The 26,853-nt window shown below is 38.0% G+C and overlaps 1 protein-coding gene across 1 annotated transcript in view; it reads right to left on the bottom strand.

The window, feature by feature from the left end:
• LOC122355345 (transcription elongation regulator 1-like protein) overlaps nucleotides 1–26,118 on the bottom strand; it is a 76,918-nt gene extending 50,800 nt beyond the window's left edge. The window contains 5 exon segments of the mRNA XM_043253517.1: nucleotides 1,292–1,468; nucleotides 20,493–20,673; nucleotides 21,226–21,372; nucleotides 24,394–24,726; nucleotides 25,558–26,118. Of these exon segments, the coding sequence (XP_043109452.1) occupies nucleotides 1,292–1,468; nucleotides 20,493–20,673; nucleotides 21,226–21,372; nucleotides 24,394–24,657 (769 nt within the window). The 5' untranslated portion in view covers nucleotides 24,658–24,726; nucleotides 25,558–26,118.
• Between the last annotated feature and the right edge of the window lie 735 nt (nucleotides 26,119–26,853).

The following is a 26,853-nucleotide window of genomic DNA, read 5'->3' as shown; positions in this document are numbered from 1 at the left end:
TAAATCATACATGTTTTTGAGCGTGTAGCAGAAGAGTAGGCACATTTTGAGACATGCTGTATTACCACAATATAAATTAAGATGCACCTATTATGGATTTTTGGAAAATTACCTTTCATGCAGTGTGTAACACAGCTCCAAGTGAACGAAAACATCCAGCAAAGTTTTAAATCTGAAAATGCACCGTGTATAAAGTTATTGTCTCTCAAAAAAAAGAGTCGACTCTGAATCATTGAAAAGAGTTGTTTTTAAAACAAGCCCCAAGCCGTTTCATGTTGACATGTACATTAACTTATTGCCCGCCCACTTGTGGGTCTTTTTGCATTGGTTTGAATGAAAATGCTAATTTATTCTTTGCCGCTAGGTGCTGCTTTCGGAGGATTAAAAGCTCAGAAACACAGCTGTAAATAAAACAGACCTGTAAATGAAATAGAAATGGAGAGGTTTGGAAATCGCTGAGCGAATAGCTTGGAGTTTTTAACAAATAAGGTAAAAATAAATGCATATTATAAAAAAATGAAAGTGGTTTTTTTTTTATCTTGCGTGCACATCAAAATGTTGTTGGGGATTCCCAAAACCAAAATATGAACCTTTAAAAACCCATAAAAATGGCAATTAATGAACCACAAACCAGTGACTCACGAATCATTATCATTTCCTCATTGAATCATTTACTTACCCGATTTATTCAACACCAATTCATTTAGTAACACCACTCCTGTGTGTTGTAAGATGCTTAATGTTTCAATGGAGGAGAAAATTTACGAAGTAATTTGGAATGTAAGTCACTCAATATTAAAGGGATGATCCATTCAAAAATGTAAAAACTGAATTTCGTCATTGCTTACTGTACGCATTTCCACAAGGAAAAAAAGACACTTTATCAATGCTAGTAACCAAACAGTTTTGATTTCGATTATATTTTGCATGAAATAAAATGGACGTCAATGGGAACCTTTCACTTATCATTATCATAATTATACATATTTGGAACAACCTGGAGAGTAAATAATGACAGGCTGTATATTTTTGGGTGAACTATCCCTATAAAAGCAATGATATTCACAGTCGCTCCATTGTGACAGTTAAATCATACCATTTCACTCGAAAAACTTGAAAACACCTGAGCTGCTGTCAATGCAAAACGTAATTACGTTAAAGGGTTGCTACTTCTAGTTAGCTACACCTCAAAACCACAGCAAGAACCCGGCAACGTTTGATAGGCGAGCGCTGGGGATTTTTTTCACGAGCACAAGGACACTAATGAAAGCATTTTCTTTTGTACTCCTACCTGCGTGAGGTGCCGTCAGAAAGGGAATCTTGATGGGTGAGAGCGAGAGCAGGTGGAGAGGGTGAGCAGAAGAGACAGATGGTCCCTGTGTCACGTCAGAATCCATCGCCATCATGGCTGCTGCTGCCAGTGCGATCCGTTTAGAACTTCCTACTCGCTTAATGGCCACGGGACAACCTGAAAAGAGATAGAATAAAGATTGATAAAAGAAGCGCATTACTGGGCTTTGCAGAATAATGCCTTAACAGTATTTTCTGTTGGCAATTTTCAAACGAAATGTGCTCAGAAATATTTATCATGATGGCTGCACTTGAACTATACACTCTCAGAAAAAAGGTACAAAAGCCGTCACTGTGGCGGTACCTTTTCAAAAGGTACACTTTTGTACCTATTTGGTTCAAATATGTGCTCTTTAAGTACTAATATGTACCTTTAACGTACCCTTTAGGTACAAATGACGGCCTTTATTTTTGAGAATAAATAGTAGGATGGGAAAATGGATTTTTTTTATCGTATCATGCTGTCTATTTAAAGTTAAATGAAAAATGGAATATTGCATTGTGTATGAATTATCCGTGCGCATAACTATTATTTTTAATTCATATGCCCTCATAAACTTTAATTAAATGATACCACGGCATAATCACATGAGAGCGCAATTAGCAAATAACGATCCATTCAGTTCCCAATGGGCAAAATCAAATCCCGCCATACATTTTTTTTCTCTCTCTCATTAAAAGGCGGCTTCATTTGGATATACATCATAATAGGGAAGAAAAGATGATCACAAACTTTATTTAACACTGACATTAAATGTATAATGTGTTCATGTTAGATATATTGCCTTTAAAACACAAAATGGTACAATAAGAAATTTAATAGGGTCAAATTTGGCTTCAAACTACAGTGTTCCATATGTAGAATAAAAAGATGATAATAAAGTGTCCTATAAATAGAGATAATTCCATGATGTGCATCAGTGGAGATTTGAACATACAGTATGTGTATTCTTCCCCACTGGATGCTGTGTGCAGGCCTGTCTTTGTTCTAGGGTTTAATTGGCTGCCAAACATTTTCATGGGCTTTTGCCTTTGTGTTTTATCAAAGTGTTGAAAGCTTTATCAAATCTGAGCATACAGTCACTCACACGCGCTGATGTCTACTATACGCGAGTGCTCTATAAATGCACATTAGACACATTTGGAAAGATGTGGTTTATGAGTAATGTTAAACCGCATCTTTTTAGTAACGTTATGAGCGGCATGCCAGAAAAAATGCATTTATGCTTTTGACAGACACTTTTTCCGGCAAATGCATGAATGTAATGTGGATGAAGTCACATGGCATTCCAGTCATGCGTTTTATCTTGGGTACTGTTTACAGCGAGCTCTAGCAACTATTTTAGTACATACTTCTGTACTTCAGAGGTAAAATGGTTTTAATAACTATGCTGTTATTTATTTCTTTTTTATTTCAATCGATGTGTTACCCGCAGTTTCGCATAATCAGATATGAAATGTGCTAGTAATATCAGAGTGAAAATTGTTTCTACATTAATTTTGTTTTTCAGTATATGAATTTTCAAAGATCTAAAATCAAAACATGCATAATCCTAAAAAGAGCTTTTGCATGAAAGCAGGAACTGTATTCAAACTATATCCAAGTTTTGTGTTTTGCCACACTTGCTTATGCATTTGTATATGTTTGAATATTTGGCAATAAGCAACAAACATATTACAAATATATACAAATATATATCATATATTTTATAATGACTAATGGTCAGTAATTGTGCATCGACCGTTATTTCCATTTGCAAAGATTCATGAGATAAGTAGTACACTTAAAAAAAATGTAAATTGTATATTTAGATATTTTTTGTACATAACTTTTTTCTTTTTTTCTTTATTTTGTGTTTGTGTGATTCATGGTAGCTTTGGTCCATGATTTAAAATTCATTATTGAACATCTTTTCAAAGTGCCTAAGAAGAAAAAATAAGTGCACTGAGAAAAAAATTATAAAATAGGTGGTGATTTGCTATTTTCGCTCCAGAATTACTGTTCAGTTTCACAAATACAATAATTACAAAGAAAAAGCAAGCAACACACTGAATCGCCTGGCCTTGTTTGCATTACTTTGCGATATTTTGGTTCAAATTAAGTTTTCATTGTCATTTATCAGATCTTTTTGAAAAGCCTTATAAAGAGAAAAATGGGCAAAATAAGGCAGCTCAAAGATGGTAATAGTCTAAATGCTCCGAACATCACGGCGTTGTCAAAACCATGATGATGATCCGTTATTAGTCACCTGGGTGAGCTAACACACATGTGCTCGTCTCCTCTCCACCGTTTTCAGCTTCTGCCTTCCCTGAGCGAGGGAAATGCTATTTAACGAAACCTTGAAGAGATCTTTGGAGTGAGCAGGCGGGGTGTTTCTTCCACGCTGAGCAGCTGAAACACTTTATCTAATGGTACTGAGTGGGCGGATCAGAGCCAACCAGAGCAGTTAGCATGCACATGTACCGCACTGGAAATCAGGCCACCCGGGAATATATCATATGGAACGGCTCCAGCACATCGACTCTCCCATACCACGAGAAGGCGGAAAAACAACAGAGGGTTGGGGGGAAGGAATACTCTCGTCTGACAGCCCAAGCAAAGGGTATGGGGACCGCGGATTAAACTCCGCTAACCTTTTAGCTTGATGGTAATGATAAATGTGGATCTAACCGCTTCGCTTAAACACCTAGCCGCCGGAGATGAAGCGACAGGTGCACAGATCACATAAACAATGCATCGTTCATCAAGAGGCGCTCTCCGCGGACATAATAGAAACCTTGAATTATACATCCACCGGGAGCTTCTCTTGAAAGCCAGCCCAGAGCACCACGTGACTCGAGGTAAATCCTCGAAAGTGTTCGGAAAAAACACTCATGATATATATATTAAAAAAAACATCTTTCTTTATTTTGGTGCTGGGTTTCGCCTCTTGACAGGTTTAACAAAGAGGGAGATACACTATAAATACTGCGGTGGCCAAAGGCTGCAGGAATGAGGCCATTTTTTTCCAGTCTCCAGGGGAGCAATTACTGCTGCGCTCCTTTAAGTGTTCTCAAACCTGGCTAAAACAAGTCCTTACAATTTATGCTTTCACAAAGTAACGTTTGAACCACAGCCAGTGATTGTTTTGACATGTCCCCATGATAATATATACAGCATATCTATAGAGATATAGTGAGCTAGAGTGAGAGTTGTCCCAGAAACCTTTTTTTTTTCTTCTTTTTGTTATATGAATGCTGCATTAAATCTAAAACTTTTTTACATTGGTTTCATTTCGATGATATTTATTTTATCATACATGAAATACGAGCCTTTAGATGGTCTAACCCTTGTCCCAGATACTTCAACGTAGGTATACTGCAATGTAAAAATTTCCATCTGCCATCTAACATATGAATTACCGTACTAGGCCGATGTGTATCAAACATGATAACTAAAACAAACCAAAAATGTAGTATTTTTATGTAAATACATATTTATGCAAACTTTAGTCGTATTAAAACTTTCCACAATTATGACAACTTGCAAGGAGCATGATGCAACAAAACGATTAAAGATCAAAACGTGCAAAAACATGAAAATATTGATGGATAGGACACATCCGGAAATGAATAAAAATCGAATGAAAATTAAATGTTTAAATGGATTTGGTGGAAATGGTGGTTTTATATGAATATAAAATATTGAACATTAAAAATAGTTCCTGTTCACAGAAATATAATTAAATTTAAATATTGAATGAAATGTTGTCGTGACAAAAGTTGAAAGTACTAAGATAACTGAAATTAAAATCAATTACAGCTAAATAGAATATATATATATATATATATATATATATATATATATATATATATATATATATATATATATATATATATATATATTTCAAAGCAGTCAAAATTACTAAAACTTAAATGAAAACAAAATATACCAATAATTCTGAATATTAATAAATACTATAATAGTATATAAATAAGCAGGAAATAACACTTTAGCAGAAAAAAGACAGAATGCTCCTGTATATATTGGACTTTGCCAGTAGACAAATTAAGTAAACTATAAGAGTGTAAAAAGGTGTTTTAAGAAAAACCCACAAACCTTCAAGAGAGGTTATTTAGCCCTGTCCACGGGGCTGAAATTGCCAGTAGGTGCAGAAACTACTTTTATGTGTGTGTGTGTGTGTGTGTTCATGTCTGTGTGTGACATGTTTCTAGCAATCTCTCCTGTCTCTCTCAGGGGGTCTTGTTTCAGAGAAATTGAGCAGAAAGATTCAGGCCAAGACAAGGGTAAATGTAGCGGGAGCCTTCAGCGCTCTAGAGCTGTCCATCCTGCTGCGGAGCTGAAATGGCGAGTGATTGCACTTATGAAACTTTTGGCCACTTATGTGTGCTTCAGACTACACTGCCATCATCTTGACTCACAAAGAGGCTCAGTGTCGGAGTCTGTCTCTCTCGCTGCACTGTCCTCCCACCGTTCCCTCATTTACCTGGTTAACAAACCACCTACTTCATACGCTCTCCCTGAAAACATCTTATTTTGCTGAATTATGCTATCTGTCTCCCCGGACTCCTCCTGTTACACAAAGGCCAGATAATAACGCTGAGCACGTCTTTTTAGAGTAAAAGTGGATTGACGGTAACTGCGTGAAGAAGAGGCTTTCATAAAGTTAGCAGAGTAAGAAGTTTGGTGCAAGCAACAATTTTAGTCAACATGAAATCGAAATGCACAACATTTGCTTATTTAAAGTCGCTCACCGAAATATAAAAATCTGCCATTTACTTGTATTTCTGAACCCGTGTGGATGCAAAAATCACATCACATCAGTAAAATCATATATTTTTGCTTTGGAATCTTTTAAAACGTAGCCCCAGTTCACTGTAATTCCAATCAAATCTTTTCAACTTTAATGAGTGTCTAGCCACTACAGAAATTCAGATTTTAACAGACATTAGAGTGAGAAAATAAAGAATGAATGCTCATTTGTGCGTTTGTGTCTATTGTTGTCCGTAATTTAAACAGTTAATCTGCCCGTGTTAGAATATAACGAATGTTTGCCTTTCAAATCTAATAACTTTACCTGCCTCTGAAATTAATTTAAATGCCAAATAAGCTATAAATATCCAACTTCAGTTCATTTCTGTCTTTTACCACTAACTACAGTTCTAGGAAACTGTTAACTCTTAACAGTAATACTAGGAATTCTAATAACCATCATCTAACTCGTACATACTACATCTCTCATTTTCACTCTAACCCTTGTGTTGAGCTCTGGTCATTTAGACCCAAAGAGGATTTTCTTTTTCCCAAAAAAGCAGCTTAAAATGATTCCATTATACACTTCGGATTTCACTCAGGAAACAACTTCAAGATGTGAAAAAAACGTGACTGTTCTACATAATAATTTTGATTGAAGATTTCTCATCATGCAGCATTATCACCAAATACTGGATTCAGCCTTTTTGTAAAAATGCTTTCTTTCAATTATCGTAGATTTGACATGTATTTTTGGAAATTATGCATTGTAGACATTGTGCAATTTTTTTTGTGAATATCGAAAATAAAATTTTTATAAAATTATCCACAAATTGTTGATTTTTTAAATTATTTCTGATCAGTGAGACCTGTGATCAACTAATTCGAAAAATGAAATCAAAACCTGTGCTAAAAAACTAACAAAACAAAAAAATAAAGAAAGAAAGAAAAAAAGAAAGAACAAATTCGACAAAGACATTTGCCGATTTTCTTAAAGGCTAGTCATATTTGACCAGTAACACATTGACCAGTAACACCAAATCAGGATTTTCAAACGGCACAAAGGCTGATATAAATCAGAAGCACAACTGAATAAATACTGAGTTATAATTGCATGACAAAAAAGGCAAGAAAATGTTTTGGATCTTGCTTTTCAGACTTTTTCAACCCAGTCTCTAGCTCAACCATAGCATATCTAAAAAACAAATTCAGTGCTTTTTGACACTGCGGTTGCTTTTGGGATCTTAGAAATTAAAATCCAGGTAGGGTTAGGGGTCTTAGCTAAGACGAAATGCATTGCTTGGATATGAACAGGTGCCAATATGTATTGATTTGAAGTTGTGTCGGTTGGCTGATTTGTCTTAATGGAGGGCAAAAGTTTTGCTGCATGCTCTGCATACGCATTTTCAATCAATGAAAGTTATTGCACGGATTTTGTGCATAATATGCATACAAATTGTGACTTACAGTTTATAATTATCAGACCAAAAGATTTCTAGCGACATGTTGGGTTCTCAACCCGGGCTCGGTAGAAATATGTGAGTGTGTGCAGTGGAGAAAAAGTCCTGTCTTTTCACTTGAAAAGTGAAGGAAAATTCGCCCACAGCAACGTATTTCAGGGTTTGTAGAAATGCACGCAGACAGCCACATATTTCCAATGAGCCTGTGGATTCTTTTGAGAAAGAGACCCAAATAAACTCATACAAAAGCCATCTCAATAACACCCCTCACATTAGGGTCACAAATGTGCAATCAACAATTGTCCCATCTGTGTGCGATTTTACTTTCAAGTAATTCTGAGAGAGAAATCTGTTGATATACTTAAATTAAACATCATTAAGAGCTCCATTATGCCTCCTCTATCAATTCAGCTCCTCTGGGTTTGCTTCAGAAACCGCTTAACACGCTTTGCCCTTGAAAGTGACCTAAAAACTCGTTTTTTCTTTCATTCACAGTCATGCTTTCATTCACATCCTGGAATACACCAACAAAGTTCCACAGTGTATAATTAGTATTCACACGTAGTCTGCAGTGGAAGTGTGTCAGACAAATCAATGTTTCTTATTTCAAATGGGAAGAATTCTGTTTGAACTAGCTGGAGTCGTATGCGAAGGAGCGTGTGACTGTTGCACTGCGGTGGATTCTTCTGGCGCAGCTAAAGTAAACAGTTTCTTTCTGTTTCCTGCATGTTTCGATGCGTTAGCACGGATGGCGTGTTACTGATTGCGGTCTTTATGAGATAATGAGACCGGAGTATTTCTCAAATTTTAAGTTATGAATCTCACTGTGGCGCAAAATTAAAGCATGAAGCTTTCCATGTGAAGGTGTTTAAAGCCTCATTAAAGCTCCCACGAGAGTTTCGGTGTGATCCATTCAAGGTGGGGCAAAACGCTTCAGCGCTCTCTTCTAAATCGGCTGCTCAACTTTTAAACTCTATTTTCCAGAAGCTGCGTATTTCTTGACAAGGCAACCGGAGTGACTTTTCACGTTCCATTAGGTCCTGTCAATAAGACCAGGCTAAAATTCATGAAGATGAAAAATGAGATTTTGGAGCAGGTCTGTGAAGCAGAGGAATGGTGGGTTAAAGTAAAAATGACTTTTTGGCCTAGAAACCGCACTGTAGATCCTGAAAATGCACACAACAGAAAGAGCCCTTCTCAGAAAGCCCCAAGGAAGCATTTCAATGCTTTCACCCATTAGATGATAAATGAATGACCGCCAGCGAGCTAAAATAAAGCCTGAACTAGTTTGGTTGCCTAAATCACTTTTATTCGGATGATTTTTTTTTCCATTTCCATTTTTATATTCATAAATTGCCTCAAAGCGCACATCATGTTTACACTGATTTCTAAATTTCATTAAAAAAGTAAAAAAATAAAATAAGTAAATACTGGAGGCAAATAATTTTCATGTAAATTTCAATGTTTCTTGCAACATTATTCAGCAGTGCTGTGAATGTTTGCTAAATCTCTACAGTGCTTCAGCAAAATAATTCAAAAAAGACCACTGTAAAATAATACAGACACTAGAAAACAGAAATATATATATGTGTGTGTGTGTGTGTGTGTGTATAGTGTGTTTATTTCCCCATAAGATATATATGTATATATATATATATATATATATATATATATATATATATATATATATATATATATGTATATATATACACTTTCTGTCCCCTTATTTATTACAATCCACATAAAAAAGAATTTTTTTCCATCAATACAGACTCATTGACCACTGCTTTTCGCATTGATGTTTATCAAAAAGGATGAACATACAACAAATAAATCAGCATAAAATATTGGTTTATCTGTAGACGACAGCCAGTATTATGGATCGATATGTAGCTTACCCGCAGAACAGGAATGTGAACCTTCAGAAGGTGGAGTTTAATGGCCCTGAGGAACGAAACTGCACTGAAGATGGAAATATACGTCTGAGCTATTACACCTTTCTTTTTTGTACTGAACATATTTCTTATTTTCTTTGGTTAGATGTAAACACTGTAAAGCACCGATTATTAATGCTGGACCTGGAATGCATGGCTGGCGGCAGATTCTGTGTTGGGTGGATGAAGAATGCCAGAATCTCAGGAAATGATTTGCTACAGATATTGATTTGCTCTGTTTTCATTATGCTACAATTATATGTTTTCATATATATGAGTTCATTATATGAGTTTTTCAGGCTTGCCGCTTCACCTTTCATTTTCAGAACATAACCGAATCGCATTTTAATTTGGTTTTGCGTTATTGAAAAAAAAAATATCTGTAAAAACTAATATGACGTGCAAATAAAAAGCTACATCCGCAGAACAGCATATGGCAAATATCTGTTTTCCCTCCAATAGTACGCATGCATGCAAATTGTATTTTTTACTTTAATCTCTTAAGCCTGTAATATAGTATGTGTACACAGATGTTTCAAGCTACTCAACCAGGGCTTTGTGCATGATTCCTAAATGTCAGACTAAAGTTCATAACAAAACACAGGTGAACATGACTACTGTCACAAAAGATGCGAAAGAGAAAAGTGTCTTCTTCTACGTTTATAAATATATGTCAGATGATTTTGTCCGAATTGGACTGTTTTGATAGTTAATTTTTTAACCAATCAGGTAATTTGGTTCATGCAAACTCATGGGAATCCAATCCAGTTGTCAGCACCATGCTGTACAGTTTGAGCTACAGAAGAAGTATAATGTTAGCCATATAGCCAATAACACTTTTTGTGAAACGCTGTTTTTACGTGCCTTGCTGCACATTTCGTCGCTGTTTTAAAGAGCAATGTCCACTTAGTGGAGCTAAAAAGCAGATTCAATACATTAACCCTGGCACGTTTTGATTACATTAGTTTAGGTTTGTATTGCTGTGTTTTTATTATCTGAAATATCTGTGGGCTGTCACAAAAAAAAAAAATATATATATATATGCCCTACACCAAATTCAACCCTAAACCTACCCGATAGTATTAACAAATCAAAACTGATATAAAAAGCGTTTGTCAATGAAACCATGTCTTATGAGGGATTCAAACCGGAGCTCTGTACTCGGTGAGCTACTGAAAAAACCTACCTTCTGTAACTCTGTTAATTTGTGCGAAAATGAATAAAAGGTGTAAGAGTTTTACTGCCTCCGGTGTTCGTTTCGCTTGGAACATACAATAAAAAGGTACGTATTTCGTGTCTCGCTAAAAAGTGTGACCAGGTACGTTTATATCAAGAGACCAGGTAGGAAAAATGAGCTATTCTTCTCTTTTGCGTGAAAATTTATCTAAGTATATCTTTCAGGTGACATCTGATTTGAAAAAGCTTAACAGTTATCTTTTTCAGGCATATATTTAGCTGAAACGACCGTCTCTTTCAGGTGAAAAACAAACAGCCTGAAGACAATAATAATGAGCAAGTTCGGTATGATTATATCTGAATAGTAATACCAGAATAAACAGTTCTGCTTGCGGATATTTATTTGTACTCGCAGTTAAGTATCTTAAAAAAGCGTGATGCATCTATTAACTTTGGTTAATCCAGCGATTAGTTCTTCTTCGGAGCATTCACATCATCCCAGTACAGCAAATCATAACTTCCGATTATATTGTATTTGACAGTTTTGTGTACGACGTGCATCAGACGATCTGTTAAAGAACTGTGGGCGTGACATGTGAGGCTAAGACTGTAGAAGCAGGCTTATTAAATTCGAGAAAGTTGAGGAAAACACCACAGTATGACAGACATCAGCACTACGGCAGAAAAAACAGTCCTTTTTTTAGACAGGCAAATGCTGTGAGCGCCGCATCAATTTATCTTGAGAATATCTAGCGCCCCTAATAAAGTAAGCTGTTACCTGAGGGAAAAGCTCTTAAACTGCTGCTGACCTGTGTGGATGTGTTTGCAGACGTCGAGAACTTCCTTCTCCCTGCGGTAAGGAAGTGTGACTACGAGGACACAAATTGGACTTCCTCACGGTGTTCGATTGTGAGAACGCCGCACACCCTCTGGCACCAATTACTGCCTCGGCTAACGCTCATCAACGGCTCAAGCCCGTGAGGATGACTTTGTAAGAACAACTCTCAATGCAATTCCACAGCCGATTCCCGGACACAGGCATCTGACTTCTGAAGTTCCGATTTTCCCCAAAGCTTTGCTGCGCTGAGGGTGAATAACTATCGCTTTGTAACTGACGCCGAGGTGTGTTCAAAAAATGGTTTGATCCATTCACCTTTATGTCGAGATAAGCTCATCAAAGATGAAGACAAAGATCAAGTAGATTTTGTAATTCTCCAGATCAAAGATCAACTTTTAAATTCTCAGGCAACTTGCCTGTGGCCTAAAGAAAAAGACAGACAACAGACAGAGTGCATGCTTATTTCATGCCCCAAATGACTTGTAAAAGGAAAATTTTGCATATTTCAAAACAGTTATGAGCATGCAACGCAATTTTTTAGCACTTCGGCTTTGTAAGTTTTATACGTTTTTGCTTCGGTTTAGAAAAATAAAAAAAGTAAAACTGTTCCTCACAATTCCGAGTTTATATCTTGCAATCCTGACTTGTTTTTCAGTAAGATGTAACCTCATAATTCCGAGAAACAAGTAGGAACCGCAACGTAAACTCTTAGTTTAAAAGAATGGAATTGGATGATGTCAATTTAGAGTTTTGTGAACAAAAATTAATTTGCAAAATGCAAACTTAGAATTCTGGGGGGGAAGCATGAATTGCCAGAAGTAAACTATTCAGGGAGAAAAGTCGGAATTGAGAGACGTAAACAGTATTTTAGGGAAAAAAAGTCAGAATTGTGGGACGTACGGTTTGCAGTTACATCGCAATTAGGTTTTTTTTTGAGGTGGTGGTGGAAAAAATGAGAAAAACTCAGAACTGTGAGATAAACAAATCACAATTACATCCTTTAGTGCAAACATGTTTCCATACATATCGATCTGTTAAACTCCATGTAGGTGTTCCTAATCTATTCCTGAATATACAACAATAGTTTATGGGCTTCCCAAAAAAATTCCATTCTATTAAAAGGAACTATAATATATCAGTAGTTTCCTTATTTGTGACCTCCATGGCATGGAAATACATAACATTAATCATAAATCTCACTTTAAATATGCACTTCAATTTTTAACCCAGTAGGCACAGCCCTAAATAAGATGCTCTGGATACATCACAAAAACATCAGTCACAACAAACTGATTTGCATCGATATATGCATGAGAAACAAGTACTGTTCTCCAATCTCAACATTTTTCAGCCACAGAAACAGTCTCCTGGTGCTTTTTGGGTTATGGGGTGTGGAGATATGATTTTTGGGTTATGAAGCGTACAAACGCAACCACAAACCGTAGAAGTGTTTGACAGATGGCAGCAGACTTTACTTCCACCCACATCTGTTATTGCCATCATAATATTTTCTTTGCTACCTCAAAACCGCATAGAACTCAATAGTTTAGGTTAAGCTCACCTTATCTTCAAGCTTCATGGTCTCTTGTCTGACATGTTATGGTGCAAACTTAAATCAACCATACAGAATTAAAAAAGTTACATTTAGTCATTTTTACATTTAGTCATTTTGCAGACGCTTTTATCCAAAGCGACTTACAATTGAGAGTACAACAGCGATTCATTTTTTTAGAGAGACAAACAGACAGTGTAAGTGCTTATAACACCCAGTCACAAGGAGTGTTCAAATTAGTACATGCCAGAAGGAAGGAATAAACAAAGGGGATAAGAAGAGAGACAGAGACAGTGAGAGTGAGAGTATTTTTTTTTTTTTTTTTTTTTTTTTTTTTTTATGAGTGAGGTCAGGTATTGCTGAAAGATGTGAGTTTTCAGCAGTTTCTTAAAGATTGACAGAGATCCAGCATTCCGGATATGTATGCGGGAAGATCGTTCCACCAGCCAGGAACAGAGAACGAGAAAGTTCTGGAGAGTGATTTGAGCCTCTTTGAGATGGTACCATGAGGCGTCGCTTCGCTAGCAGATCTCAGACTTCTAGAGGGTGTGTAGATTTGTAATAGTGAGTGGAAGTAGACCGGTGCCGAGTCTGTGGTTGTTCTATATGCAAGCATCAGTGCCTTGAACTTGATGCGAGCTGCAATCGGTAGCCAATGTAAGGAGATAAAGAGAGGTGTAACATGGGTTCTCTTGGGCTCATTGAATACCAGCCGTGCCGCTGCATTCTGAATCATTTGTAGAGGTTTTATTGTGTTCGATGGAAGTCCAGCCAGAAGAGCATTGCAGTAGTCCAGTCTAGAAATGACAAGGGCCTGGACAAGTAGCTGTGCAGCTTTCTCTGTTAGAAAGGGCCTGATCTTTCTGATGTTGTGTAGTGCAAACCTGCAGGATCGAGCAGTCTTTGCAATGTGATCTTTGAAGGTAAGTTGGTCATCGAGGATTACACCAAGATTTCTGACTGAGGATGATGGGGTAATTGACGAAGAACCTAGCTGGATGGTGAGAAGTCATGCTGTGTAGTTGGAGTGGCAGGGAATACAAGCAGCTCAGTCTTTGTCAGGTTGAGCTGTAGATGGTAGTCTTGCATCCATGTCGAGATGTCCGCCAGGCAACCCGAGATCCGAGTAGCTACCGTTGGATCGTCTGGATGAAAAGAGAGGTAGAGCTGTGTGTCATCGGCGTAGCAGTGGTAGGAGAAGCCGTGAGCCTGTATGATGGGGCCTAGTGATGTAGTGTAAATGGAGAAGAGGAGGGGACCAAGAACCGATCCTGAGGAACCCCAGTGACCAGTTGATGTGCTGTGGATACATCTCCTCCCCAGGCCACCCTAAAAACCTACCAGTGAGATAGGATTCGAACCAACGAAGTGGGATCCCAGAGATGCCCAGTGATGAGAGGGTAGACAGCAGGATCTGATGATTCACAGTGTCAAAAGCAGCGGATAGATCCAGCAGAATGAGAACTGATGATTTGGATTGAGCTCTTGCAGTCCGCAGGGCTTCCGTGACTGAGAGCAGCGCAGTCTCAGTTGAATGGCCGCACCTGAAACCTGATTGGTTATGGTCCAGTTTGTTGTTTTTCGAAAGAAACAGTGATACCTGGTTGAAAACCACTCTTTCAAGTGTTTTCGCTATGAATGGAAGAAGAGAGACTGGCCTGTAGTTATCAATAAGAGAAGTGTTTAAAGTGGGCTTTTTGAGCAGTGGGGTTACCCGAGCCTGCTTAAATGCTGTGGGAAGGTACCTGTGAGGAGAGATGTGTTGATGATGTGCGTGAGTGCCGGCAAGACAGTGGGGAGATTGCTTGCAGGAGATGAGAGGGTATGGGGTCTAGCGGACATGTTGTTGGATGGCTGGAGAGGAGAAGTTTGGATACTTCTGTCTCAGTGAGGGAGCAGAAGGAGAAAGTGGAGGAATCGGTAGTCGATGCGGTTGGTTGAGGGTTGTGCGTTGGGGGCTGAGAACTGGCTGCTGATCGCTTTTGTTTTGTTTGTAAAAAATGTGGCAAAATCGTCAGGTGATATTGAGGTGGTGGGAGGTGGTGGAGAGGATAGAGCAGGGAGTTAAATGATCTGAAGAGCTTACGTGTGTCTGAAGTGTTGTTGATCTTGTTTTGGAAATATGATGATTTGGCAGTGCGGATTTCGGCAGAGAAGGAAGAAAGCAAAGTCTGATACCTGCTCAGGTCTGTCAGATCTTTAGATTTGCGCCACTTTCTCTCCGCTGCCCTGAGTTTGACCCGATGCTCACGGAGAACATCAGACAACCAGGGGCTAGAGGTGGCAGTCCGTGCTGGCCTGGAGGAGAGAGGGCAGATGTCGTCTAGACAGGAGGTTAGAGCACTGAACAAGGTATCTGTAGCTGTATTCACATCCAAAGAAGAGAAATGGGTAGGTGAGGGAAGGGAGGAGGACACAGCAGAGGAGAGATGGGAGGGAGAAGGGGGAACGAAGGTTACGTCGGAAAGTAACCGGTATAGGGGTTGGTTGCACAGAGATAGGAAAATGCAGTTGAAATGTAAGAAGGAAATGGTCAGAGACGTGAAGCGGTTGTACTGAAATGGTGTCTGCAGTACAACTGCGTGTGTAAATTAAATCAAGCTGGTTGCCTGATTTGTGGGTGCTTGTCGTGATGAGGCGTTTGAGGTCAAATGAAGCTAGAAGGGAATGGAAGTGCGAGCGTAAGGTTTGTCAAGATGAATGTTGAAGTCCCGAAGAGTAGGAGTGGAGTGCCTTCGTCTGTAAAAGATGACAATAATCCATCCAGCTCCTCTAGGAAGGTGTCTAGAATATGTCCAGGGGCGGTAGATTACCACTATGTGGAATTTTGTCGGAGTAGTAACTGTGATAGCATGAAATTCAAAAGAGATGTAATGACATACAAGTGAGTTGGTTGAATATTTCCAATTGTTTGGGATGAGCAGACCAGTGCCACCACCCGGCCAACCTGACGAGGTGTGTGTGAGAAAGAGTGATTGTTGGCTAGAGCTGCTGGGGTTGCTGAGTCTTCTGGACGAATCCAGGTCTCCGTCAATCCCAGAATGTGGAGTGAAGAATGTAAAGAAAAAGCAGAAATGAAGTCAGCTTTGTTGACCGCTGACTGGCAATTCCACAGACCAACAGAAAGATAGGGGTGTAGTAGAGGATGTAGGGACAGAGCGTAGGTTAGTAGGAGTGCATTGTCGTCTGCGTGTGTTGTTAGGGCGAGGACGAGAGACAACCGGAATGAGTTGGAGACACATGATAGAGGTAGAAAGAGGAAGTGAAGATGTGTAAGAGAATGAAGGAAAATGTACTTAAGTGCGTTGCTCAGTTAAAGTCGCGCAGTAAAAGTCGTATGTCTTTACTCTCGTAGTCTTCACACGAGGAGTCTGAACGCGAGCACTGGACGCTTCCGCTGACGCTTTCGCGCCAGCGCACACTCAACAAATAAATACAAAGTGTATGCAGTGGAAACAGCGAAAAGCTAGTTCTAATTTGCCCAGGCAGTAGCCAATCAGGAGGTCGCTCAGGAAAAACGAAACTAACGCCTTCACACTTAAGTGCTCTTAATAGCCCGGAGGCAAACAATTTACAACCACTTAAAGTACAGCACAACTAAACTACACACTACAAATAAGTAGGGAAACGCAAATATTCTCTCCAAACAGCAAGAAATAATTTGAACAACACACAGCAATAGGTATAATAGACTTACGCGCTGGTGTCCGTCTCTTCTAGCCTGAAATCGCTTCTCTGTTGCAGTATATAAAAAAAAAAAAAATATATATATATATATATATATATATATATATATATATATATATATATATATATATATATATATAGAAGGTGCTCAGTGTCATTCACATAAACACTATCACGGTGAGTGAGACTCATTAAACTGAAATATCCTTTCTCTCTATGGAAGCTCTAAAATCACATTTGTCTCCCAATTCAAATTCAAAATGACCAATTTCTGATTGCATTAACCTAATATTAAATAAAATAAAGATTTGAGATATCTTCAGTGAATAATGACTTATTTAGACTTAGAATTTTTACATCGACACATTGCTCTTTATTAAGCATGCAATGACGACACATATATGGACATACATTATAGAGTCATAAAGCAGGTTTCAAATGAATTTTGATTGATTATGAGGATTTTGATCATTGATTTTCATAACGCTGATTTGGAGTTTTGATCTGATTCCAGTCAAAAGTATGATTCATCTGTCCGACCAGAAGAAAACCTTTAAATCAGCATTTTCTATAGCTTTACATCATTATACAGTTACTGTAGGGTACAGATATACATTCCAGGCCGGAGATACTCAAACTGGGTTACTGCTTCGCCTGTGGAGAGAGTCTGAGCAAGAGATTATTCAGGGTGGTATATGTCTAACAACTGTCAACAGTTATAGAAAGAGACCATTTTTCAAAGCTCAGATATAGCTGAAACGCACCAGTGTGTTTCAGCGTCCGTAACTCACCCCCTCCACAGACACACATGTATTCTGTATTCTCTCTCATTCTGTCAAGAGAAAATCTCTCATAGCCTCAGCTTTTAACTTTTAACTTTAATGATAAACATAATAGAAATCTCTTGATAGAACTTTAATAAATAAGATCTATATATAGCTGGGTGAACGCTGAATAATTCTGCTCCCTAAATGAGCGTCCTACCTAAAATTCAAGTTAAGGCATCAAAGGCACATTTCCAGCACAAAGGTAACAATTTCTTAACCTAATTTAATTACGGCAAGACAAATTCAAGCTGCTCAGAGCCTGAGAAATTGAGACAGCATTTCCGGAGATAGTTTAAACTTAGCCTGACACAACTGATGGAAAACATTGTGACAATCGTGAGCGAATGACGTTCTTAGAGGAAGATGTAGATGTAACTGGTCTTATCAGCTAAATTTAAAATACATTCAATTAGAAATATGCCTGGTAAATAATGTTAACCCTTTAAAATATAATGAATAATCACTGAACGTTAACTAAAAAAAGAACTTTGTTTACTTATCTGGTCACATAACACTCTTTTAGAATATTTACAATATCCTAAAAAACACAGTACTTTTATTTAAAAATGCATTACATATTACATGTAATATATTACATATTATTATTCTTGTTTTTTAAGCCTTACATAACTCTTTTTAAATATGATATTAAAAATCAAATCAAATTATTTCTTATATTATTTAGACATTATTATATGTTATATAATAATACAATCATATGTAATTATTTCATAATATTTTATACAATTATTACTATTATTTGCACCATCTGCATAATAAATCCTGTCTGAACAGACAAATTATAAACAGTTCACAAACAATCTCTGCATTTATATATTCTTAATAAGAATACAATAAAAAATTGTATGGACATTAGGTTGTGATTTTTTTTTTTTTACCGCAAATAGTATTAACGTGTTTTTGAATGCTATTGATTATATTTCAGAAGTCAAGATGAACTGAAGCATACCAGGAGAACGTTTACATTGTTCAGAATATCTATAGGCTTTGTTAATACTTCTCAAACCTTCGCTCTATTCTAAAGCACACTTGAAGTGTTAAACATGTAAAAGCGTAGTAGCAAAGGTCACGTCTTTATCGTCAGTTCAGCCTTAGTCTCAGAGAGCTTGTGCAGAATCTGTGCTGCTAAGATATTCCATTCACTTCCTCTCATTATAGACTTTGCTGTCTGAAAGACAGAAAACCCTCTACAGGAGTGAACTTTTCATCTCTCAAGGACTAATCTTTGAACGGCACATGAGTGCATCTGCAATCTAATTCATCACTGCCTACCTGAAAGTGTCTTCAGCTAAAGACTTATGATCGGGGAAGAGCACAGGTGTAACACACTGGCGCTCTGCTGGAGGACAAGAGCATTTGGAATTAAATGCAGCGCTATATGATACACAGCTCAGCTGCAGCTGAATCCCTGGTCTGTTTTCAATTTAACTTGTTCGCTGTGGGTAAATGTAATATTTTAAGGGGTCACTTCATGCGCTTTGAGCGATTGGGTTGCTGCATGTGTACATTTCACACTTTACAGTAAATGCATCTCCACAAAATGCATATGATCTAGCTTTCTCGTGCTACTGCTCGCCCATTTTTGGATTGCGGCGCTCCCAAACTTTTGCGTGATGATTTTCCTTTGCAAAGTGCAGAGCGCAAAGTTTATGTGGTATAAATCTAGACTTACAACCTTGCTTTAAACCACTTTGGATTCTGCTCATCTGTCCTGATTGCATCTTGATGCTCTTTTCGAGACTGGATAACTACCCAATACATAAATACATTGCATGACTTAATATTCCATTTTGAAGTATTTAGATTTTTTTGCACCCTTAGTTTCCAGATTTTCCTAGATATCCATGCCAGTTATCGCAGATAAACTCAAGGTTCATAAACATAAGGTGCTCACGTTTGCATTCAAAATGGTTTAAATGCAAATCTGAGCATCTTCATATATGATTTTTTGTCACACTAAACTCGTCAGTCGCCACCATCTTTGCAAATTATGTAAATCCTGCTTCCCGCTTTTTTCAAAGTTTGTCGATCGAAGCATAAAAGTCCAGCCCTTAAAAAACATCACCGTGTGAAACGAATGAGGAACGAAATCAAGTTCCAACCCACCAAAATATTTAATATTGATCAATCACTAAACAATAAACTTTAGTTCTACACTTATGTTCTCATAATTTTCTTGTTATTGTGTGCATGCATTTTTTTTAAAATAATGTGCAAGTGCAGTTTTTGCAAAGTCTGCACTCTGGAAATGTCTTAAAAACTTATTTATAATGCATACTAACAGTCACAGAGGGATGAAAGGGTCAGCCACTCATTTATAGAAACACTTCAGTTTAAACACATGCATTATTAAATATTAAAAAGGTTCAGAGTTTCTGCAATACAGGAATGACCCTAGGATGCATGGTAAAGCGTGTAATATACATTTGTCGGATTGCCAGAATCAAATAGCATAATTCGTTTTTACTGCATACTCATTATGGGTCTTCATTACAGTCTTCAGCGCACGCTGTCGTTGATTAAACCGCACCATGATTGAAAAAACAGCTGAAATTTGAACTAATTTTGGTTTCATTTCATAAGCACAAATCAAACCCCCTCTCTTCCCACACACAAACACACAGACGGAGGGAGTGACAGCATCGCTTCGGTTATTCGCTCCGTAAAATCTCAGCTGACAATCCTCTGATATCGTTACTTCAAGTTAAATAAGAAGATTAAAGGTACAAAGGAAAAGCTGTTTAAAAAAGAAACTAGAAGCAGAACCTGAAAGAGTCTAGGGAGTAAACACAAAGCGTTTTCATGAAGCTCTCGGATGAATGTTAGCCAAACAGCGAGCCAGAATCACAAAGGTAGGAAAAATGGGCGCTGGGATCATAAATTTTCCCTCCTACCTGAAACGCGCCTGGGTGTCAAAAGTAGAGTGTGGATATTCCTGGAGGCTGCAGCTGGCCTACATATGCTCAACGCCGTTTGATTTGTCCGCAGCAGTGGCTTTTCCTGGCGCTGGAAAATTCCCATTTCCTCCGGACCGATCCAGGTGGTCTCAAGAGCTAAAGTGTTGTTTAGATAAAACTGCAAATGAGAAAAGAGAAATCAGTTACAGAATGGTGGGGGAAAAAAAAACTTTCCCCAGAACATGCCCACGAGCGGATATAAGGTTTACATTAAATATACACTAGAACCGCATTTATAGTGTATGGGAAGTTACTCAGCGGGAATGAAGCTTTTGCAAACATCTGTTCTTTGGCTGCTTAAGAAAAAAATCACATAAAAATAAGAATGTTGCCTTTTCTGGTCCACCGCATTTATTTGCATTTGTATTATATATTTTGGAAAGTTACATATTATAAAAAAATATATTATATACAAAAACTATGTATTTAATACATTTTTGTTTATTTATTTTTGATTTTTTAGCATTAAACATGAGACTCTGTTCCTCGGTAATGAAAATAAAATAAAAATAAAATCATAAAAATAACATTGCTTCATGTTCCAACAACAAGGTTAATAATTACTTTTTTCTTTTTATTTAATAGAATGAAATATGGTGAAATATGGCATCCTTGGCAGGTTTCGTGAGGTTCGCCGAATATGATCCAATGCCACGAAAGCTTCTTTTACCTTGTAGTCAGGCACGCGTTTTTCCACCCAGCCCTTGCCGTAGTGTGGAGGCAGGACCGTCCGGTATACATGAGGAAACACTGGAAGTAGATCCACGCTTGCCGAAGGTTGGAAGCCCAACACATGAGGCCTGGACGGGATCTCCCACTGGGACAGCCAAGCAGAAGAGAAGAACAAATCACCACTGAGATCCATTTCATTACGAAGAAGTGAAGAACTGAATCAGGCCTGGGTGGAATGAAAGCTGTTAAGGATTCACTTTGGTCATTTATGGGAATGTTTTGGAAGTCTTTTTGGAATGACACCAACTGCAACAGATGAAGAATTAAAACATGAAATGGCAGTAGCCTTTTCTGGAACAGAGAAACTGCCAAACCTCTTTTTATCTGATCTATTGGATGATTGGGAAATTTACTTCTTTTGTTGGCATCAGTGGTTCCATGAAGAATCTTTAACATCCATGGAACCTTTAAACTCCCCTCAAAAAATGTTCTTTGTTGGCGGCTCCAGAAATCCTCTTAAAATGTTCTTCACACTTAAAAAATAATTATTTAAAGAACCGTTCATTGAAAGTTTCCTTTGGGAACCAAAAAATGTCATGTGACTTGCTAATTTATTGTTACATTTCTGAAATGTTCTTTATGTTCCGAGTTCATAACTAACCTTAATAACCCGTTTTGACAGCTTTTATTTTCAAGAACGTAAAATGTAATGATCTGAAGGCCATGTATTCAAAATTGTTGGACGCAGTTGTTTTTGTCTGCCTTTCAAACTCAGTTTAAAAACAAAGCAATACGAAATCAAAACTGTTCTTTTAATATCCATTCCTGCTTCAAACCACCTTTCACACAATATTAAGTATCACTTAAAAACACATATTACAAGGAAAAATGGGACATCATTAGATGTTGACTTTGAAGTTGGAAAGATCTCTGCGGATTGCGCTGTATTCTTCAGCGTTCAGCATAACATCCCTGTTCTATCACGCTCGGCTTTGCATCAATGCCTCTCCGCAAGCAGCAGTCAATCAAAGGCTTCTGAAGGCTGTCTGCAACTCAAAGTCTCTGTTTAAATAATATACTCTTTCCTCCCACTGTCTCTCCCTCTATCTCTCCGGTTCCAGTACAGTGCAGCTGAGTTCATGCTTGCCGTCTCCTCTGAACGGCACTTTAATGATGTGAAAGCGCAAAGTTCTCAATGCCAGGGCCGTGGAGCAGTGGTGATCATGCCTCTGCCCGGCACACAGATTAAATGTCACGCTGAGTTTGAGTCGTGAGGGGATGCGAGGGTCATCTTGAGCACAGCGCCTCTAGTGGTGAAGCAGTGGAGATGATGGGAGGTAATGCTCAGAATTTCGATTTTCTGCTTTAACGGTGACATCAGTTCACCAAAAGTGATCAAATATCGTACTGCACATTTCAAGCCTCTCTGGCCGCATTACTCAGCATATTCCGGAAGCTGATAGCCCTTTGCCTGTTTGAAGATTTAATCAAGACCTTGATTCGCTGTATTAAAAAGACACCTTGACTAATTCATTACCACGGCAGGTCAAAATGCTCGGATGAAGACTTTTCTTTTTGTGCCAGTGATTCAAAAACTCAACTTTTTGTAGAGTGCGTTTACGGCATATTCATATTTACCGCACAAATGGTATATGCACATCCTTTTGCTAAACAAGCTCCTATGTGATCACTGTCTAATATCATAGAAAAGCAATGTTTTGACCAAAAGAAAGTTGATAAACGTTACTAATGGATGGACACGCTAATTTGTGGGGGGTGACCTCTGACCTTTGGTCAAAAACAAAGCCGTTTATGCTGCTTCAACGTGCTATAGTAATTATCAAATGAAAAACTGTTTCCTAGTTGGAAATGTGTGTGTGTTCGTGTGTGTGTGTATTATAGATTGATCTTTTTTTCATCAAAATCTATCGGGTATTAAATATGTTTAATATATTTTGGCTTTAATTAGATTTCCCCATGAAATGAACCTAGTGTCTTCCACTATTCATATTCCTCCTGACAAGAAAGCACTTGAGCATGATAAACTTATAATTATGACTTCAGTAGTGAGAAATAAGACATTTCATACAGTATGCGAGGACAGCAGTAACTAAAGATAAAAATGACAGTTTTGTGGATTTCACTAGGTTCAGGTTTGTTTCCTCTGAGATCTTCTAAATGCTCTCCTACAAGTTTACAAAGCATACACATGTAAAATTTATAGTCTTTCTTTTAAAATCTTACCACAGATAAGTATGACTCACGTTTTTTTCCACAGGGCTGTATACGTTTTGATTCAGTTTTTTTTTGTTTTTATGGCTTTCAGGAATGAGAATGTTTCTCTCGCTAACATCTCAACAGAAAGTAGCAAATCATTACATGTGTGATGCAAACTAAAGGCTTCTGGCTATTTAAGAAAAGCATGAACCCTTCAGTTTTTACCTCAGATTCCTATTTCAGCACGAAATCACACGTCATCACATCAACGCCAGAAAGGAAATGGCACTTGAGGTTTTTAATGCATCAAGATGACATCTTAATGCCTTTAATGAGAGATCATGCAACATTTGTTCTTTGGAAATTTCAGTACTGACCATTACTTAAATAATCAGTAATAATAAGTTACTGTATCTAAACACATTAATATAAAACCTCCAGTTCTAGTGTTCATTACTTTTCAGGACATTTGCAGCCAGAACTGATATCAAATTGCATAATCTATATGTTATGGATGCAATCTTATCCTTAAGGACAATTGTAATGGAGGTCTGTCCTAAAGCCTAACCCTGCAGCAACCAAGTAAAAGTCGAAAACTTTTAAGAGATAACTTCAACAAAGTCGTAATAAAAAGAAGCCACTGTGTGAAGCCGCTATGTCAAAGTCAAAGCGAATTGAGTTCCTTTTTGATAAAACCAAATGTTTCTGGTGCATGTGATTTATTTTACATACGCTTTCATATTGTCATGTACACCATATCAGACATCTTCATAAATTATGCAATTCTAATTCAGAAGTACGGTCTTTGAAAGTAACGATGATCTCCCGAAGCATGGGAGACTGACCATCTAGTCTATTGCTATCCGCGTTATCATATTCGTTATCGTTGCTATTGTATATTAATCATCTCGGTTTATTATAAAATGTTCAGTAGAGAAAGCCCTGTTACCTGTACACTGGGCAGACTGAACTGACTGATGGTCGCGGGTTCTGCGGCGGCAGCTCGCATCACGGGCACGAACGGATCGCAGGACATCTGCCATCCCGAGACCGTCTGAATCACCGGAGGAGGGCGGGAGGAGATGAGCACCGGAGGAGCAGAACCCACCCTACACAGTCCGGAGGTGTTCGGGACCATCCAGATCCACGGAGGAGCTTCGGCGCTCACGTGCCACAGCTGAGGCTGAGCTTTAATGCGCTGGACCGGGATCATTCCTGCTGCATCCTATATAGCTCCAAAAAAGGATGGATGGATACCGAGAAAGCTGTCGGTGCAGTGACACTGGAGAAAAAAAAAGATAGATAGCGCACATTTATCCGCACCCTAGCGACGTAAACACACGGTTTTATCATACGGGACCACTGTCCAGAAGTCAGTTGTGTACATATTTTAGCACATATTCTGCATGCATGAATGAATTATTTAAATGCGTCGCAAACTCAAAGAACCCCGTAAGAGTCCGCATAAGCGAATGTGTGCGTCGGGCACAGACAATCTTGCCGTAAACATACAAAACTCATTGTGTTAGGGTACTTTGAGAATCAGAATATGAATAAAACATATGCCCACTGAAACATAATAAACAGGCTCCCCTCCCAAATTCTGCAGCACATGCATGCGCACGGACCGAAACAGGTGGATGCAACGCATTATCAAAAAGAGGAAAGAAAAGCTTTTCTGTGTAACTTAAACGGAAAAGTTATTCAGGCTCGTGCACTAAAATGAACCACAACATGACTGCGCTTAGATGAAACTGCCAAAAGGATGAGTTTTTTTATAATGCACTGTCCAAAAGTGTCTGAAAGTTTATGCATATTTTTATCATAAAAGCATAAAAACGCATACGCATACATGATATTAACACATCAGCAGAACTTAAACATCACCACATGACTTGCCTGTTTTCTCCACAGACTGTCCGAAACATCACGTAATTCACAATTACAAAATGAACAGACACCCCTTCTAAAATTCTGCAACACATGCAAGGCACCTCGTATCCAAAGCTTTGTGTGTGTGTGTGTGTGTGTGTGTAACATAATCGAAAAAGTTATTTTGGCATTTATTTATTTTATTTTTAAAAGATGCACCAGACATTAGATGCGAACTCACCTATAGTACGAGTGGTTTTGAAAGAATCCCTTTAGTTCAGCATGATTTATGTGGCTGTGAGCGTGTCACTGGAAATAAATAAATAACGCAAAATACAAACAAGATAAATTAAAAATGAAACCGTATGCACATACGAGGATTTCTAAGAATATCCGGCAAGAAAGGTTTCCAAAGTGTCCAGAGCGCAGCGAATACGCGGATCTCCGTGAGTGCGTGCGTTCACGCGCCGTGGATCGCGCTTTCCATGTGCACGATCACACCGGCGGGTTGTTCATGTCGCTCACAAGACCTCCGTGGGAATCTCGTGGAAATCTGTTCACTGTCAAGCCGTTGATTCTCCAGCCTCCCGCAGCGGTGCCTCGTAAAGCATCGCAAAATCACTCCTCGTTATATTATAATCCTCTGCTCTCAGTCGTGCTTGTAGAACTTGTGTATGTTGTGTAGACGATCCTCGCTAATGAACAGACACGACTGTGTATCTGCTCTGCTGAAAGTCCTCTTGCAGTCCAGACCGGGCGCATTTGCTTTCTGAGCGGATCTGATGGCGCCGTGCGCAGCACAACACAGTGCGTCAGGACGCGCGAAGACGCACAACTCGCAATCTGATGAAATGGGATGATTAGAATATTATGACAACTGGTTTAATCTGCTAACAGTGACACGGCTTACCTTGCTTAAATCCTACATATATATATATTTTAAAACCCCATGTTATTTTTGGGGACGCCAGGGATTTTTATAAACTTTATTTTAAATATAAGAAAAGTTCATGATGGCCTATTGAAGATGTAACATTCTAAAACTTTAATAATCTGCCAAATTGTGATTAGAATAATGATAAAGCCCATTATAGTATACAATTATTAATGTATCAAAATAATTACTTGAGTAAAAAAATTTATATATATATATAAAAAAAAAAATATATATATATATATATATATATATATATATATATATATATATATATATATATATATATATATATAATAAACTTTTTAAATCACAGTTGTTTATTTTAATCTATTGTCACTGCTTCTGGTCACATGTCACAGCACAAGCAGCTTTGTCATCATTACAGCAGTTGTATCAGAGGAAATATCTTAGTCTACATGGGGAGCCTTCGAATATTGCCTTGGTCAATGGGGGGCCTCAGAGTCAAAGAGCTTTTCTTTTCTTTTTCCCTTATCAATCAATCCTCTACGACGACTTTGAAGCACAAGTCATCATATTTTTCTTATACCGCCAGGGGGGATGTTTGAACAGCCATATAGAGGGAAATTGGGGTTATCCAAA

The sequence above is a fragment of the Puntigrus tetrazona genome, chromosome 12 (assembly GCF_018831695.1).
Source record: "Puntigrus tetrazona isolate hp1 chromosome 12, ASM1883169v1, whole genome shotgun sequence".
In the NCBI taxonomy this organism is placed as follows: domain Eukaryota; kingdom Metazoa; phylum Chordata; class Actinopteri; order Cypriniformes; family Cyprinidae; genus Puntigrus; species Puntigrus tetrazona.
Note: the sequence above shows the minus strand (reverse complement) of the source record. Positions and strands in the feature narration are given on the sequence as shown.